The sequence below is a fragment of the Chiloscyllium plagiosum genome, chromosome 18 (assembly GCF_004010195.1).
Source record: "Chiloscyllium plagiosum isolate BGI_BamShark_2017 chromosome 18, ASM401019v2, whole genome shotgun sequence".
Lineage (NCBI taxonomy): Eukaryota > Metazoa > Chordata > Chondrichthyes > Orectolobiformes > Hemiscylliidae > Chiloscyllium > Chiloscyllium plagiosum.
The window spans coordinates 31585139-31601900 of NC_057727.1; the positions used below are offsets into that span (position 1 = coordinate 31585139).

General features: G+C 43.8%; 1 protein-coding gene across 8 annotated transcripts in view; it reads right to left on the minus strand.

Moving 5' to 3' along the window:
- The window catches only part of LOC122559010 (ERC protein 2), an 825386-nt gene that overhangs the window by 769705 nt on the left and 38919 nt on the right, over nucleotides 1-16762 (minus strand). For all 8 annotated transcript variants that reach the window (XM_043708089.1, XM_043708091.1, XM_043708092.1 and 5 more), the window contains exon 4: nucleotides 11701-12520. In XM_043708089.1, coding sequence (XP_043564024.1) covers nucleotides 11701-12378 — 678 coding nt within the window. In that variant the 5' untranslated portion in view covers nucleotides 12379-12520. The remainder of the gene's footprint in view (nucleotides 1-11700; nucleotides 12521-16762) is intronic.

The following is a 16762-nucleotide window of genomic DNA, read 5'->3' on the forward strand; positions in this document are numbered from 1 at the left end:
CATTCAGCCTATCAAGTCCTCACCTACCCTTCGGCAGCATCCCACTCAGACAGCCATGCCCCACCCACTAATCCCTGTAACCCTGCATTTCCCATGGCTAATCTACCTAACTTGTACATCCCTGGACTGTGGGAGGAATATCGGAGCACCCAGAGGAAACCTACACAGCCATGCAAACTCCGCACAGTCGCTCAAGGTTAGAATTGAACATGGATCTCTAGTGCAGTGAAGCAGCAGTGCTGACCACTGAGCCACCATGCCACCCATGTTAACTGCTCAATTTTACCATTCTTTTCTAAAGGGTCAGTTGTAACAACCTTAATAACAAACTCTCATATTCTGCCCATTACATATTCAGGCCCTCTTGTGATGCAGTTAGTGCCCTGACCATTGGACCAGGGGTTCAAATTCCACTTGCTCCAGAGGTCTGTAATAAAATCTCAGAACAAGTTGATTTGAAAAAAAAAAAATAGGTACAGGAGGCAAACAGGTCAGCAATTCTCCAGCTGCCACCTTTCACTCTTAAGTAGAGAGGTTACATTGGCAACCCTTGAATTGACAGGAACCTTTCCAGAAAAAACAGAATTACAAATGCATCACTAATGCATCCACCATCTCATGTTGCTTTTTCGATCACTGAGATAAAGTTCATCTGGTCCGGGAGAATTATCAACCCTCAATCCAACTAATTTCTTCAAATTACTCGTCCTTACTCACACAACTTGCTTTTAGCTCTCCAATTACACAAGTCCCTTGGTCACCAACTACTTCTAGGAGATTTTCTGCATCTTCTGTAAAGACAGATGCCAAGAAACTGTTTATAGAGGACCTCAATTATCTGAAGGACATGGGCGAGAGTATTTCATTTGGATAATCCAATATTTGGATAATCAAATGCTGGATAATCAAGGTTCCTCTAATTTCTCTGCTATTCTTCAATACAAATTCTCCTTCCTTCATGAATAATGCTTGCATTTGTAATCTCAAACTTTTTCCTTTCACATTATTAGAAGCCTTTATCATCTAATCTGATTTTCCTTGCTGGGTTTCATTCATTTTCTTTTTTTTTTAATCAGTTTCTTGGCCCTTCTTTTACTGGGTCCAAAATGTGTCCTGATTCTCACGTTCACCAATATTTCTGGCATTCTTACAAATTTCTTCTTTTGATCTGATGCCATCCTTAACTTTTCATTACAGAGAGAAAGGAGAGTCAACCATGGTTAAAGTTGTGCCTTAGAGAAATTTATTTCTGCAGTGGACTTGCATTTAAGTATTAAGCAAAGCCTGACAAACATTACATCTTTTACTGCACTTGCCCAAACCATCTCATCCCCTCCGTTCCCTTTGTTCAGATTTAAGAGATGGAAATGTGTTGCTGGAAAAGCGCAGCAGGTCAGGCAGCATCTAGGGAACAGGAGAATCGACGTTTCGGGCATTAGCCCTTCTTCAGGAAAAACATTCAGGAATTAGCTGACAAGTACACAAAGATCGCTCTGTTCATCTGAGCTTCCTCAGTTCAAAGAACAAAGAACAAAGAACAAAGAAAATTACAGCATAGCCACAGCCCTTTGGCCCTCCAAGCCTGTGCCAAGAGGGTGAATTGAAATGTTGAGCTACAGGGTGGTTGGGTTGGTTGGTCCGGGTGTCCCAGAGGTGTTCTCTGAGACGCTCCGCAAGTAGGCGGCCTGTCTCCCCAATATAGAGGAGGCCACATCGGGTGCAGAGGATGCAATAGATGATGTGTGTGGAGGTGCAGGTGAATCTGTGGCGGATATGGAAGTTTCCTTTGGGGCCTTGGAGGGAGGTGAGGGGGGAGGTGTGGGCGCAAGTCTTGCACCTCCTGCGGTTGCAGGGGAAGGTGCCGGGAGTGGAGGTTGGGTTGGTGGGGGGTGTGGATCTGACGAGGGAGTCACGGAGGGAGTGGTCTTTACGGAATGCTGATAGGGGAGGGGAGGGAAATATATCCTTGGTGGTGGGGTCCGTTTGGAGGTGGCGGATTTAAGACCTTAGTTTTAGAATGAACTAGAGCGGATTTAAGACCTTAGTTTTAGAATGAACTAGAATACATTCAAATGTCATGTAAAATTCTATCACATTATCGTCAATATTTCCCAATGGTTCCTTTATTATATGAACATCACCAACTCCAAAAAGCCTTATCCTCAGTTGGATCCTCAACATACTATTCCAGAAGCTCATCTCAAACACACTCACAGGAAGTCATCCTCTACATCATGAGTGCTGTCTTGATTAATCATCTGAATGCAAATTGAATTTGTCCATCATTACTATCTTACCTACATCGCATGCATCTAATTTTCTGATTTATAGCATACCCAAAACAAGAACTACAGTTTGGTTGTTCCACAAACAAATATTTGCTTCCCTTTGCTGTCTCTTAGCTCCACCCAAACTGATCTTACATCTTGGATCTTTTGAAGATAGCCCTTTTTTACTAAATTGCTGACGTCACCATTTACTATGTGTTACTCCACCTATCCTGGGCCTCCTGCAGTGCTCTAATGAAGTTCAACATAAGTTTGACAACAGCACCTCAGCTTTCCATAATATCATAAGATATTGGAGCAGACTTAGGCTGTTCGGCCCATCGAGTCTGCTCCACCACTCGATCACAGCTGATAAGTTTGTCAACACCATTTGCCTGCCTTCTTCCCATAACCTTTGATCCCCTTACTAATCAAATACCGATCTCGGTGATAAATACACTCAATGAAATTACCTCCACAACCTTCATTCAATAAAACTGGTCTATTGTCTTCCAGACTTGACACTGAGTTCAGCAACATCACATTGCATTCTTACACCATCATGTTTCCTTTTTCTGAGCTTTTTGTGGGGGGGGATGGCAGTGGCATAATATGCCAAATGCCAATTGCCATTTTGCCAGGGAGAAAGAGCCAAGGTCAGAAGCAGGCTCAATGCCAATACCAAAGACTCCTTGTCATGGAAGCCATCTGCCCACTAAGGGGCAGGAAAGGGGAGGGGAAGGAAAGGCTGCGCATGGAAGGGAAGGGAGAGAGAGGGAGGCTAAGAGATAATTAAAAAAAAGGAGTAGATTCAAATTGGTTAGCTCAGGAACACTCATAACGAGGAGTGAGGAGTTAAGAACAGTGGAAATCACGAGGTAATTAATTACTTGCAAATAAATGTGGCTTCCCTAGCTTAAAGATGCCATATGTTAAAAGGAGATCGATGAGGAAAAATTGCAGTGAACACTACAGTAAGGAACACTTAACTGTTAAATTTAAATATCAGAGATCCAAGATGCAGTAAAGAGGGTACCAACGGCCTGTTTAAAATATCCCAGCCTTGTGCGTAGTCTATGGCAACACGTTACCTGAAACTTCTCTACGACATAAAAGGTACATTAAAGGAGGTGATGGCTGCCTGTGGAAAAGCAGGGGCAGCAATTAATTTCAAAAAAAAAGTCTGCTGCTAATTCATATCTTTTCTCTTTTGCCAATTTAAATACTATACTATTAATGTTTTCCTAGTTGTAGACTTAATGCGGGGGGGGGGGGGGGGGGGATTGATAATTCTAGAAGAAAATTACTTTTATTTAAAGCCACATTTACTGACACTGACATGTGCACTGCACATTGCTTTAAATCACACGTGCACAGATCCTGGGTGGCTGCAGGGAGGGAGGAATTACAAACAGAATGAGTCAGGGTGGGATTCGGATAAATTGTTGTCATCCAATTTTCCCAAATCTTGTCATCCTAATTTTCATCTCATAGGAACATGCTGGTCCTGAACTCTAGTCAACTGGTCTTTAAAAAGGCTCCCACATGTCAGATGAATTTACCTTCAAACAGCTGTCCCCAATCCAATTGGTCCCCTAGCTCCTGCCTAATACTGTTGTAAGTAGCCTTCCCATAATTTAACACTTTTACCAGAGGACCAGGCTTATCAATAACTACCTTAAAACTTAAGGAATTATGAACATTGTCCCCAAAATACTCCCCCACTGAAACTTCGATCACCTGGCCAGCCTCACTTCCCAATACGAGGTCAAGCACAGACCTATCTACATATGTAGGCCATCTACACATGGTTTCAAGCAGAACTCCAGGATGCAATTAAAATTCTGTCCCATCTAAGCTCCTAGCAGTAAGGAAGTCCTCGTCAATATTGTGGAAGTTGAGGTCACCCACGACCACACTGTTTCTACATCTCTCTATAATCTGCTTATATTTAGAGTCAGAGTCACACAGAATAGAAACAGATCCTTCAGTCCATAATGTTTACACCAACCAACAAACACCAAATTACCCAAATCTCAATTACCTGCACTTGGGAAATAGCCTACATTTTTTTTTTTAAAAACATGACATTCCTTAAAGCAGAAACAGGCAATTTGGCCCAACAAGTCCACATCAGCCCTCCAAAAAGTAACCCACCCAGACCCATTTCCCTCTGATTAATGCACCTACCACTATGGGCAATTAAGCATGGCCAATTCACCTGACCTGCACATCTTTATATTGAGAGGAAACCAGAACACCCACAGGAAACCCATGCAGACACTGGAAGAATGTGCAAACTCCACACAGACAGTCCCCGAGGCTGAAATCGAACTCAGGTCCTTGGCGCTGTGAGGTTGCAGTGCTAACCACTGAGCCACCGTGCCGCCCTCTGTTCCTTTAATTCCTGCTGGCTTTTGGGAGGCCTATAGTGGTAATTTCGCTTTTCTTATTCCAAACTTCAACCCATATGGCCTCGCTGGATGAGCTCTCTCAAGGTGCCTCTCTGTCATAGCTGTGGCATTCTCCTTCATTAGCAACGTAACTCCCCGAACCCTTTTACATCCCTCTCTATCACAAGTGAAACATCTAAACCCTAAACATTCAGCTACCAGTCCTGCCATAGTCACATGTACTAATCAAGTCTCTCAGCACATCTGCTTTATCTGTTATACTCTGTGTTAAAATAAATGCACTGCAGACCATTTGCCCTGCTGTGTTCATTAATTTGACCCTGCTGGTTCTTCTACGAGACTACTTGATTTAGCCCCTTTCCTCTTCAAATACTCCACATACTGACTAACTGGTCCAGGTCCACACCCACCCAAATGACACTGGCAAATCTCTCTACCAGGGTAATGGTGCCCCTCCAGTTTAGGTGCAACCGTTCCTTCTTGCACAGGTCTCACCTGTCCTGGAAAAGATCCCAATGATCCAAATATCTGAATCCCTCCCCTCCTACACCAATGCTTTAACTATGCTTTATGTTTTGTTTTATCTTCCTATTTGCAAACTATGTTTTAGCTGGCACTGATAAACCGAGCATATTGTATACCTCAAATATCGTAAAGTTTGTATTTGAATTTGTAATTTATTAACCTCAATGAACATATACTTCTCATTCAATTGAATAGCCACGCAAAATGCCAAGTTGATTCAGTTTTCAAGTCAATTTTGCCTCAAATACCATAATCTACCATGATGTCCAAGTAGTCAGTTTAGGGTTTGAGTGAGAAGACTCTCTGCTGGTAGGTTTTAAGGCAAAGTTGCATTATTCTTTAAATGATTTATGCTTTAAATAAAGTGTAACAATAAATGTGCATACCCTGCATGATATTTCTACTCCATAGCGTATGTTTTTACGTTGATTATGTGGAATATTTGATCAGCCAGCACTCCTGGTCCTACAGAGCACCTGTTATTAAAACAGCATTTAATCTCCCTCCTGACACTACTCACTCAGTCTCTACTGCTGGTTCCTGAGCAACCAAGCCTATGCCACCTTTCGAGCTGCGACACAACTTCTGGAGCTTTATGTATGGATTCAGCTCCACTCCTGCCACTCTGACTTTCTCCTCAGTTATTTATCCAGAAGTTGCCCCCGTTCCACCCCCAAGCCCCTGCTGTGCTGTGCTCCTGCTATCCCCAGAGCTTCCTGAATGTGCTTAGAGCTGTAACCATCCAAGTAGGGGCATGCATTCCATCACAATCCTGACCTGTGCCTTTCAGATAATAGACAGGCATCGGAAAAACACATAGCATATTACTCAGCACAGGATTCCTAGCCTCTAAACACCTCTTGCAGCCACATTATGTAGTGACAGGTTCAATTCAGTTGCTGGCTAATGTCACCCAAGACTTTGATAGTGATAGATTGTTGCTAACACCATTCAATGGCAAGGGGTGATGACTAGATTTTGCCTTGTTGGAGATGTGTGACATAGATGTTGCTTGTTATTTGTCAGCCCAAGTCTGGATATTGTGCAGGTCTTACTGGATTTCAGCATGACTACTTCAGTATCTGAGTAGTCACACATGGTGCTGAACATTGTATAATTATTGCCAAATATCTCCACTTTTGATCTTATGGAGGGAAAATCATTGATGAAAGCAGCTGAAGATGGTGGCACCTTGCATACTAACTAGAAGAACTCCTCCAGAGACATACTTGAGCACAGTTGACTGAACTTAAGTTTCTTCGATGTTCGATATAATTCCAATCACTGGAGAATTCTCCCCGATCCTCCTGACTCCAGTTTTGCCAGGGACTAGATTCTTATTTAGTCTGATGTCAAGCATAGTTTAACATAGTTACCCTCAACCATACATCTCTAAAGTTCAGTCCTTTTATCTACATATGGACCAAGGCTGTGATGAGCTGAGAAGTGGAATGGTCTTGGCTGAACCCAAATTGAGCATCAGTGAGCAGCTTATTCTTTTACCAGTGCCATTTGAACTTTGCTAAATGATCAAGAGTAGAATGATGTGCTAATTAGTTGGGTTGGATTTCTCCTGCTTTTTTTTCTCCACACAGTAAGTTCCTGGGCAATTTTCCACATTTCCAGGTGGATGTCAGTGCTGGAGAAGTACTGGAAGAGCTTGGCAAGAGGCTCGCCTAGAGCTGGAGCATATCAGAAATTCTGTTGCTAGAATATTGTCAGGGCTAATAGCATTGGCAGAATCCAGTACATTCAGTCATTTTGCATCAAACTCAGATCCTGTGCAAGCCCAAATACCATTTAGGTCAACACAAATACAGAAGGTTATGTTAGTACATGATTGCAAAAAAAAAAAAACCAAAAGAAAACCCTCAAGAGAAGCCCTAAGAAAAATATAAATGTGTGCCCTGGTAGGAAGCTGGTCAGGCTGAGATGTTGTCATCCAAAATTAAACTTTAAAAAAAAAGGGTGAAACTCCAATGTAAATTTCAGTTAGCGACTTAACTCAAACAGATTTAAAATGTTAAATAAAAGAAAAGGCTATGGTCAGTTCAGAAAACCAGAAACCAGAAGACTTGCATTTGAGTTCATAAAGATATGCCATCTACTTATGCATTTGCTATTTGCCTGTTTCAGCACACTGCTGCTACTGAGTCTCAGTGGTCGTAAGAGTGGATGCTTGTGGATATGATGCCAATCAATTGGCCTGCTGTGTCCTGGATGATGTCAAGCTTGACTGTTGATGGAATGTACTCATCCAGGCCAGTTGGGAGTATTCCATCACACTCCTGACTTGCAGCTTTTTTGGAGGAGGACAGGCTTTGGGGAGCCAGGTGGGGAGTTACTCGCCACACTATTCCTAGCCTCTGACCTGCTCTTGTAGCCACAGTATTTGTGGCGAGTCCAGTTGAGTTTCTAGTCAATGATAACCCCAGGATGTGGATAGCTCAGGGGGACACTGGTAATGCTATGAAATGTCAGGGAGCTGTGGTTGATTCTCTTTTCAGTGACGGTCATTACTTTGCATTTGTGTGGCATAGCCTGGAGAGTGTTGTGTTCCAGATCTCGATGCATTGAAGCATGGACTGCTTCAGTATGTGAAGAGTCATGAATGGTGCTGAACATTGATTGCACAATCAGCGGCAAACATCCCCACTTCTGACCTCGACCTGGAGGGAAGATCGATCGATCCATACAGCTGAAGAATCCATACAGCTGAACAATTCCTGCAAAGCTGTCCTGGAGCAGAGGTGACTGAACTCTGCAAACCACACCAACTTCCTGTGTGCCAGGTAAAACTCCAGTCACTGGAGAATTTGCCCTCTAATATCCATGGATTCCAGTTTTGCCAGGGCTCCTTGATGCCACACTCAGTTGAATGCAGCATTGATATCAAGGGCTGTCACTCTCACCTCACCTCTGGAATTCAGCTGGTTTGTCCATGTTAGAACTGATGAGGTCAGCAGCTGAGAGGCCCTGGCAGAACCCAAACAGGGCATCACTGAGCAGGTTATTGCTCAGCAGGCACTGCTTGACAGCACTATTAACAATACCTTCCATCATTTTACTGATGGGGTGGTAACTGGCTAGGTTGGATTTGTCCTGTTTTTTGTGTACAAGACATACCAGGGCAATTTTTCACACTGTCAGGTAGAAGCCAGTGTTGTAACTGTACTAGAACAACTTGGCTAGGGGAGCAGCAAGTTCTGGAGCACAAGCTTTCAGTACCACTGCCGGAATGTTGTTAGAATCCGTAGCCTTTTCAGTATCCAGTGCCTGCAACTGTTTCATGATGTCCTTGGGCGTGAATCAAATTGGCTGAAGACTGGTATCGGTGATGCTGGGGAGCATGAGCATGCCGAGATGCATCATCCACTCGGTACTTCTGGCTGCAGATTGCTGCAAAAGCTTCAGCCATACATTTTGCACAGACGTGCTGGGCTCTTCCATAATGGAGAATAGAATATTTGCGCAGCCTCTTCCTCTAGCAATTTGTTTAATTGTCCAGCAGCATTCAGTACTGAATGTGTCATGACTGCAGAGCTTAGATCGGTTGGTTGTGGAATCACTTAGCTCTCTCTATCCCTTGCTGCTTATGCTGTTTGGCATGCAAGTAGCCCTGTTTGGTAGCTTCAGCAGGTTGACGCCTCATTTTCAGGTACGCCTGGTGCTGCACCTGGCATATCCTCCTTCACTCTCCATTGAACCAAGATTGATCCCCTGGCCTGATGGAACATTTGGGTGTGGATATGCTGGGTCATGAGATTACAGATTGTGCTGGATAGAATTCAGTTGCTGGCCCACAATGCTTCATGGATGCTTAGTCTTGAGTTGCTAGATCTGTTCGAAGTCTGTCCCATTTAGTGCCACACATGGAGGTTTTTCTCAACATGAAGGGAGGATTTCGTCTCTAAGGACTGTGCGGTGGTCACTCTGACCAAAACCGGACAGACGCATCTGCAGTTGGCAGATGGCAGATGGGCAAGGATAGGAGGTCAGGCATGTTTTTCCTTTTTGTTGGTTCCCTCACCATCTGCTGCAGATCCTGTCTAGCAGCTATGTCCTTTAGGACTCAAACAGTAGTAATGATGCTGGGCTACTCTTGGTGGTGGACGGTGAAATCCCCCAGAATACATCTAGTACCCTCAGCCACCCTCAGTATTTTCTCCAACATGGAAGGATACCAATTCATCAGCTGAGAGAGTACAGTGTGTGGTAATCAGCAGGTTTCCTTGCCCATGGTTGACCTGTAGCCATTGACTCCAGACCTCGAAGTCCGATGTTGAGGACTCCCGACAACTCCCTCCAGACTGTATACAACAGTGCCACCACCTCTGCTGGATCTGTCTGCTGGTGGAGCAGGACATACCCAGGGATGGTAATGGTGGTGTCTGAGATATTGTCTGTAAGGAATGATTCCGTGAGTATGACTGTCAGGCTGTTGCTTGACTAGTCTGTGAGATAGCTTTCCCAATTTTGGCTTTAACCACCAGATGTTACTGAGGACGACTTTGCAGGGTCAACAACTGTGTTTCTGCCATTGCCTTTTCCAGTGCCTAAGTCGATGCCAGGTGATCCATCCAGTTTCATTTCTTTGAGACTTTATAGCAACTGGTACAACAGAGTGGCTTGCCAGGCCATTTCAGAGGGCAACTGAAGGTCAACTACATTGCTGTGGGTCTGGAGTCACATAATTCAGACCAGGTGAGGATGGCAGATTTCCTTCCCTGAAGGACAGTAGTGAACCAAATGGGTTTTTCCAACAATCAATGATTTCATGGTCATCAGTAGATCTTTACATTTTTATAAAATAATTATAAACCAATAATTATACCTTAAAAAGCACTACAGATCAATCAGATTAGGAAGCATTGTGTTGAAGTAATAGTTTAGAATACACATTTTCAGATTGTCCTCAACTGGAATAGAGTGGATAATTCTGGGCATCAAATGGAAGAGAAATGCAAAGGTCTGAAGGTCAGCACAAAATGAAGTTTACTAGGGATAAAGGGACAGCAAATTAGAGAGGATGGAAAAGTGCGGATTATATTTCACAGTAAGATAAATGAAGTGACATTTTCAGGATTGCTTGAATCGATAGAAGAAACCTACTGGCAAGTAGAACCTGGATCCCTGGTGCTGGCAGGCAGCAGTGCTAATCACCACCCCAATTCGAGTGCACACACCAGATTTGTTATAACAGACACAGTCACAAAGACCTAGCTTTCAATGGTTTTTCTGAACTCCTTTAACTTTGTCCAAGCAGAAGTCTTCCAATGTGTCAAGGGAAATTGATATTTCATGTAGGTTTGACTACTACTTGTCAAATGCAATCTGAAATCTGTAATAGCTGATCTCTGTGTAATAAAGGATGCAATAGTTAAATATTAAATGAAGGGCGATAGCATACACTGATCACTCTCTCAAGACCTCTGCCATAACATTAGAACCACATTTTCTATTATTTTACAGTCACTGGAGGCAATTTGGAGCTCTTATGCAATTTGTTAGATTAGTGACAGCAAATGGCAAGTGGAAGGCCCCAAGTAGCAATTAAGTGATCACTTAAGGGTCTTATTTGGTGCCCAAGTTAAGAAAGTCACCCATAGCAATTAAGCACTGGGTGAGAGGAGTGAAAATACATCGCCCTGGGAAGATCACACTCTTTGTTCAACAACTTTGGAATTCTGCACTGCTATGACCTACTTTCAGGCAAGACAGTATTCCAATGAGCAGACAGCTATTAAAACTAGGGATTTAAGAGAAGAAGATGGAAAGAAATGGATATATTGAGAACAGAAGCATACAGGTTTCAAGAGGTTTTTCAAAAAACTGAAAAGAAACCCCCATGGATAGGCAAAGTGACTGAATGCATTGTCACTGTTGAAGTAGAGAAAGCAGATGAGAAAACAAAAAAAAAGGTTGTAACTAGAAAACTAAAGAGTGCTTGAAAAGACAAAGCTGGAGGAAGGGATCTGAAGACAAAGGAATAACTCAATCTCAGATAACAACAAGTGAGCAAGTCAAAATGGAAAGATGTCCTACTGCAAAACAATAATTGTGTGGATCATGATTTTGTCAGTGGACAGTTGGGAGAACCTCAGTGGTGTGAATTGAGCTACATAAAAGTCAGTTAGTATCACTCCAGTCGGTCAAGTGGTTTGTTCTATTCTATTCACGAGGTCAAAAGATGATCAGTCATCTGCTTGGTCAAATTTGAGGTAACAGATTTAAAGATGGAACTCGATCAGTGGGTAGAGCACTCATTAAAAGTTGACAGCATCCCCAGCCACCTGTCTGAGCATGGTGAGAAAGATTAGCAGCCAGCTAGCACATGATCCTGCAGTCTCTTGGCTGATGTCCATGTGAATCAGGAGGCTTTTACCCTCCTTATTACAAAGGATGCTTTAAAAATTGGAGCAACCCACAAATTAAACGTTTCAAAGCATATCGCTTCGGAAAATGGAGAGCAAATCACAAAAAAAGAACTATACCTGGCTTTCCTCGTGAGATACTCGCATCTGTTCTTTAAGCACCGACATTCTGGCCGCCTCCTCTTTCCTCAGCACTCTCTCTTTCTTCAGCTCGGGGCTCCAGAAAGTTTTAATGCTGTTCATGGACGATCCCAGCTTGGTGTCTTTAACTTCCAGCTCCTTCCGGAGGATCTCGTTCTCTCGCTGCAGATCCTTGAGCTGCGCTTGCAGATCGACCACGGTGTTATCTCGGGCCTGCCTCAGGGTGGAGGGCACTTGGTGATGGTGGTGGTGGTGGTGATGGGAGGATGGGGTCACCATGCCGCTGTGCTGGTGGTGATCACTGAAAGACAGGGCATCTCCGCCGGGAGGCAGGCCAGCCGAGGCGATGTTGGGACTACTGCCCATGGCCGTCACCCGCCCCCCGTAGGTGGCTCGGTTGGTCGCCCTGCCCAGGGTCATGGTCCCTTTGGGAAAGCTGGTGGAGGCGACTCCCTCGTGGTCACTCAGGTACATGGGTCCCGATGTGGCGTAGGCTGCGTTCAGAGACTGGATGTTCTCCATGGACAGGGTCTTGCCGGCTCCTCCGGTGCCGCCGCTGCTTGTTCTGCGGTGTCCCAGGCGAGGTGAACGGGGAAGCCGGGGAGACCGCGATGGGCTGCCTTCCACGTGGCCCACTGCCCTGGAACTGCCGTACATGGCTCCGGTCTGACTCAAAGGCGCTGGCTGTGATCGAGGAACCCGGCCGCCGTCACTCAACGCCTCTCCTTGTGCTACCTGCCCGAGCTTGTTACCGCATTTCCACACTGCTGGGCGAGGAGGGCTTGCCTACTCGTCAGAGCTGCAAGATATTTTAATAAAATAATGTACAGAATCATTCACATTCAACATATTTATAAATTAAACAGGTAGGGGGGAGAAAAAAAATCAGCGAATACAGGCTTCCAGAAATACAAAAACCGATAAACCCCCTTGGAAAATAATCCCACAAATATAAAGCGCTGGACACTGATAAATGTGACATGTAAAACTAACAGATCACCACAAGATCGAGAGAGAATTGACGATGGAGTTGATAGTTTCTATCAGCTGAAGGCATTTCTTCACAAAGGTACTGTCAATCACGTTCAAATGTACCAAATGCTCATAGCTACTGGTACTTTTCTGTGCATTAAATTTGTATTTTTGCTTCACCTTCAGAACAATGTTTTCTAAATATTAAGCTATCAAAGCAGAGATCTTGCACAGCACATGACTAAACGTGATTAAATAACTGGAGTTAGGCAAGTAAAATGACCTCCAACTTCCAATCTCATTTGCATTTCTTGTAATTCTGAGGAATATATTTATATTGTGTCTCTCTCCCTTCACCCTCCGCTCCCGTCAATGTTTCTGTCTCCTTTTTCTTCGCTCTGGGGCTATTTATACGGACTACCGTATTGTCTTTGGGCGAAAGTGAGGACTGCAGATGCTGGAGATTAGAGTAGAGATCGTGTGGTGCTGGAAAAGCACAGCAGGTCAGACAGCATCCATGGAGCGGGAAAATCGACGTTCCAGGCAAAGACCTTCATCAGGAATGTGGCTGGGAGCCTCTGGGGTGGAGAGGTAAATGGGGGGGGGGGGGGGGGGAAAGAGGAGAAAGGAAGGTAACTGAGAGCGCAATAGGTGGAGAAGAGTGTGGTGCTGGAAAAGCACAGCAGGTTAGGCAGCATCCAGGAGCACCTATTGCACTCTCAGCTACATTTCCCCCAGCCCCACCCTCCTCCCATTTATCTCTCCACTGCCGAGGCTCCCAGCCTCATTCCAGATGAAGGGCTTTTGCCGGCAATGTCGATTTTCCTGCTCCTCCAATGCTGCCTGATCTGCGGCGCTTTTCCAGCACCACACTCTGGACTGCATGGCCTTTTGGTTTCACTCCTTTGGGCAAGTAATACTGGCAATAACAACTTGTATTTATATGGCACCTTGAAAGTTAATCAAGAAGTTCCAAAACGTTTCACAATACCATATAAAGACAATATTTGACACCATGCCACACAATAAAAAAGTTTTTCTCGTTAAGTCAAAAGGCTAGTCAGAGGTTTCATTCAGGGTCATAAGAAGTAGCCAAGAGGCTAGAGGAGTTTATGCTACATTTGCATGCTCATCAGAAATATTAATTGTGGAACTGGAAGAGTCTACTTTAGAGAGTTTACTTAAAAACTTGACAAGAATTGCAAAAATTAAGACTTTACTGAAATAAAAGCCAATATCGAAGGTGAAGAGTCAAAGGCAGTGGTTCACCTTGGCATCAATAACATAAACAGAAAGGAGGTCCTGAAAATACAAGTTAGGGAAAGGCAGGATCTCCAACACTGTAATCACAGAATACTTTTAGCACAGAAATCAGAAGCTTGAAAAAAAAGACACATGGCTGGAAATTTGGTCGGGGAGGGAGGTCTTGAGATTTGAGGCTCCAGCACTGGTTCTGGGCAATGGGTTACACCTGTATGGGACCAGGAGGAGCATTCTCAAGGAGAGATTTCCTAGTGCACTTGCTTGCTACGGGGACAGGAACAAGATATAAAAGAATTCAGATAGAATGACAACAAAGCAGATTATGGAAAATAGAAAAGCTGGAAATGAAAGTGAAACACAGCAGAAACAAGTCAGAGAATCAACTAGCATCAAAACAAAAGGCAGAATTAAAAGCACTACCTGCATGCACATATCATTGGCAACAAGATAGGTAAACTGATGGTACTAGAAGTAAAAGAGTATGATTTAATTGGCATTATGCAGACATGGCTTGAAAGTAACCAAAGCTGGGAACTGAACATTAAAATGATATTCAACATTTAGGAGGGATAGGCAAAGAAAAAAGGTGGGATTGTGATGATAATAAAAGGGCGGAATCAAGCTACTGGGGGGCGGGGAATCTTCAATCAGAGGAATGGGATGTACAATCAGGAAATGGCCATCTCCAATGAGAGAGTTTAATCACTGTCCTTGACAGTCATTGATGTCATCATCATTGAATCCCTCACTATCAATATCCTGGGGATTACCATTTACCAGAAACTCAACTGGACTCACTGCAAACACAATAGCTACAAAAGCAGGTCAGAGGCTAGGAATCTTGCAGCAAGTAACTCACCTCCCGATTCCCTAAAGCCTGTCCACCATCCATGAGGCATAAGTCAGGAGTGTGATGGAATACACCCCACTTGCCTAGATAAATGCAGCTCTTCACAATAAGAAGCTTGATACCATTTAAGATGAAAGAAGCCTGCTTGATTGGCACCACATCCACAAGTATTCACTCTCTTCACCAGCAACACTCAGCAGCATAGAAATGTACAGCCATGGAAACAGACCCTTTGGTCCAACCCGTCCTTGCCGACCAGATATCCCAACCCAATCTAATCCCACCTGCCAGCACCCGGCCCATATCCCTCCAAACCCTTCCTATTCATATACCCATCCAAATGCCTCTTAAATGTTGCAATTGTACTATCCTCCACCACATCCTCTGGCAGCTCATTCCATACACGTACCACCCTCTGCATGAAAACGTTGCCCCTTAGGTCTCTTTTATACCTTTCCCCGCTCACCCTAAACATATGCCCTCTAGTTCTGGACTTCCCAACCCCAGGGAAAAAAGACTTTGCCTATTCACCCTATCCATGCCCCTCAATTTTGTAAACCTCTATAAAGGTCACCCCTCAGCCTCTGACACTCCAGGGAAAACAGCCCCAGCCTGTTCAACAATGCGCTACAGAAATTCACCATGGCTCCTTAGACAGCACCTTCCAAACCCATAGCGATTTCCATTTAGAAGGTCAAGGGTAGCAGATCCATGGGAATACTTGCAAGTTTCTCTCCTGCCATTCTAATTTGGAAATATATAACCATTCCTGCAGTGTTAAACTCTTTCCCTGACAGGATTATGAATCTACTAACAGCACATGGACTGCAGCGGTGGTAAAGTGCGTTCTTGAACCATCTTCTCAATGGCAACTGAAGATGTTGGCCTAGCCAATAACACACTCACTCCATAAATTGACTGGATGAAGCTAAGAAACACAAAACAATTGTTAGGAGTTGTTTATATACATCCAAACAACTGTAATATTGTGGAACAGAGTTTAAAATACAGAAGCTGAAGGTACATATTACAAGGGGAATAAATAATCTGGATGACTTCAATCCACATCTTGGCTGGGTAAATTAATAAATACCAATTCTTAAAATGTGCTTGAGATGGTTCCTCAACAGACTGCTCAAGAAAACTAAAGACACAGGATATTTTAGATCTGATATTATGCAATGAGAAAGGGCTAATTAATAACTGTTACACAAGAACCTTGAGGGAATAGCCAGCATAGTATGGTAGAATTTTCCATGCATTTTGAAAAAGAGGTCATTTAATCCAGAACTAAAGGTCTTAAATGTAAACAAGGGTGATTGTGAAGTTGAGGAGGAAGCTGGCTGTGATAGATCAGGTTAAAAAAACAACAATTCTTTCAAGGCAAAAATATCCAAAGTTCATCATGACTTACAAGGTAAGTTAAAGATACCACTAGATAAAAAGGAAGTTTTATAACATTTTTAAATAAAAGTTGCAATTCTGAAGAGAATTTTAGATTTCAGGAAAGAAAGACCAAGACATTAACAAAGAAAAAGAATAGAGTATCAATGTATATAGGTATGCAAAAAGGAAAATATTAGCAAACATAAATGTGGGCGGCATGGTGGCACAGTGGTTAGCACTGCTGCCTCACAGCGCCAGAGACCCGGGTTCAACTCCCGACTCAGGCGACTCTGTGTGGAGTTTGCACATTCTCCCCGTGGCTGCGTGGGTTTCCTCCGGGTGCTCTGGTTTCCTCCCACAATCCAAAAATGTGCAGGTTAGGTGAATTGGCCATGCTAAATTGCCCGTAGTGTTAGGTGAAGGGGTAAACGTAGGAGTATGGGTCTGGGTGGTATACGCTTCGGCGGGTCGGTGTGGACTTGTTGGGCCGAAGGGCCTGTTTCCACACTAAGTAATCAAAAAAAAAAAAATTCTGGGTCCACTGCAGGCCCAGACAGGAGAATTTATAAT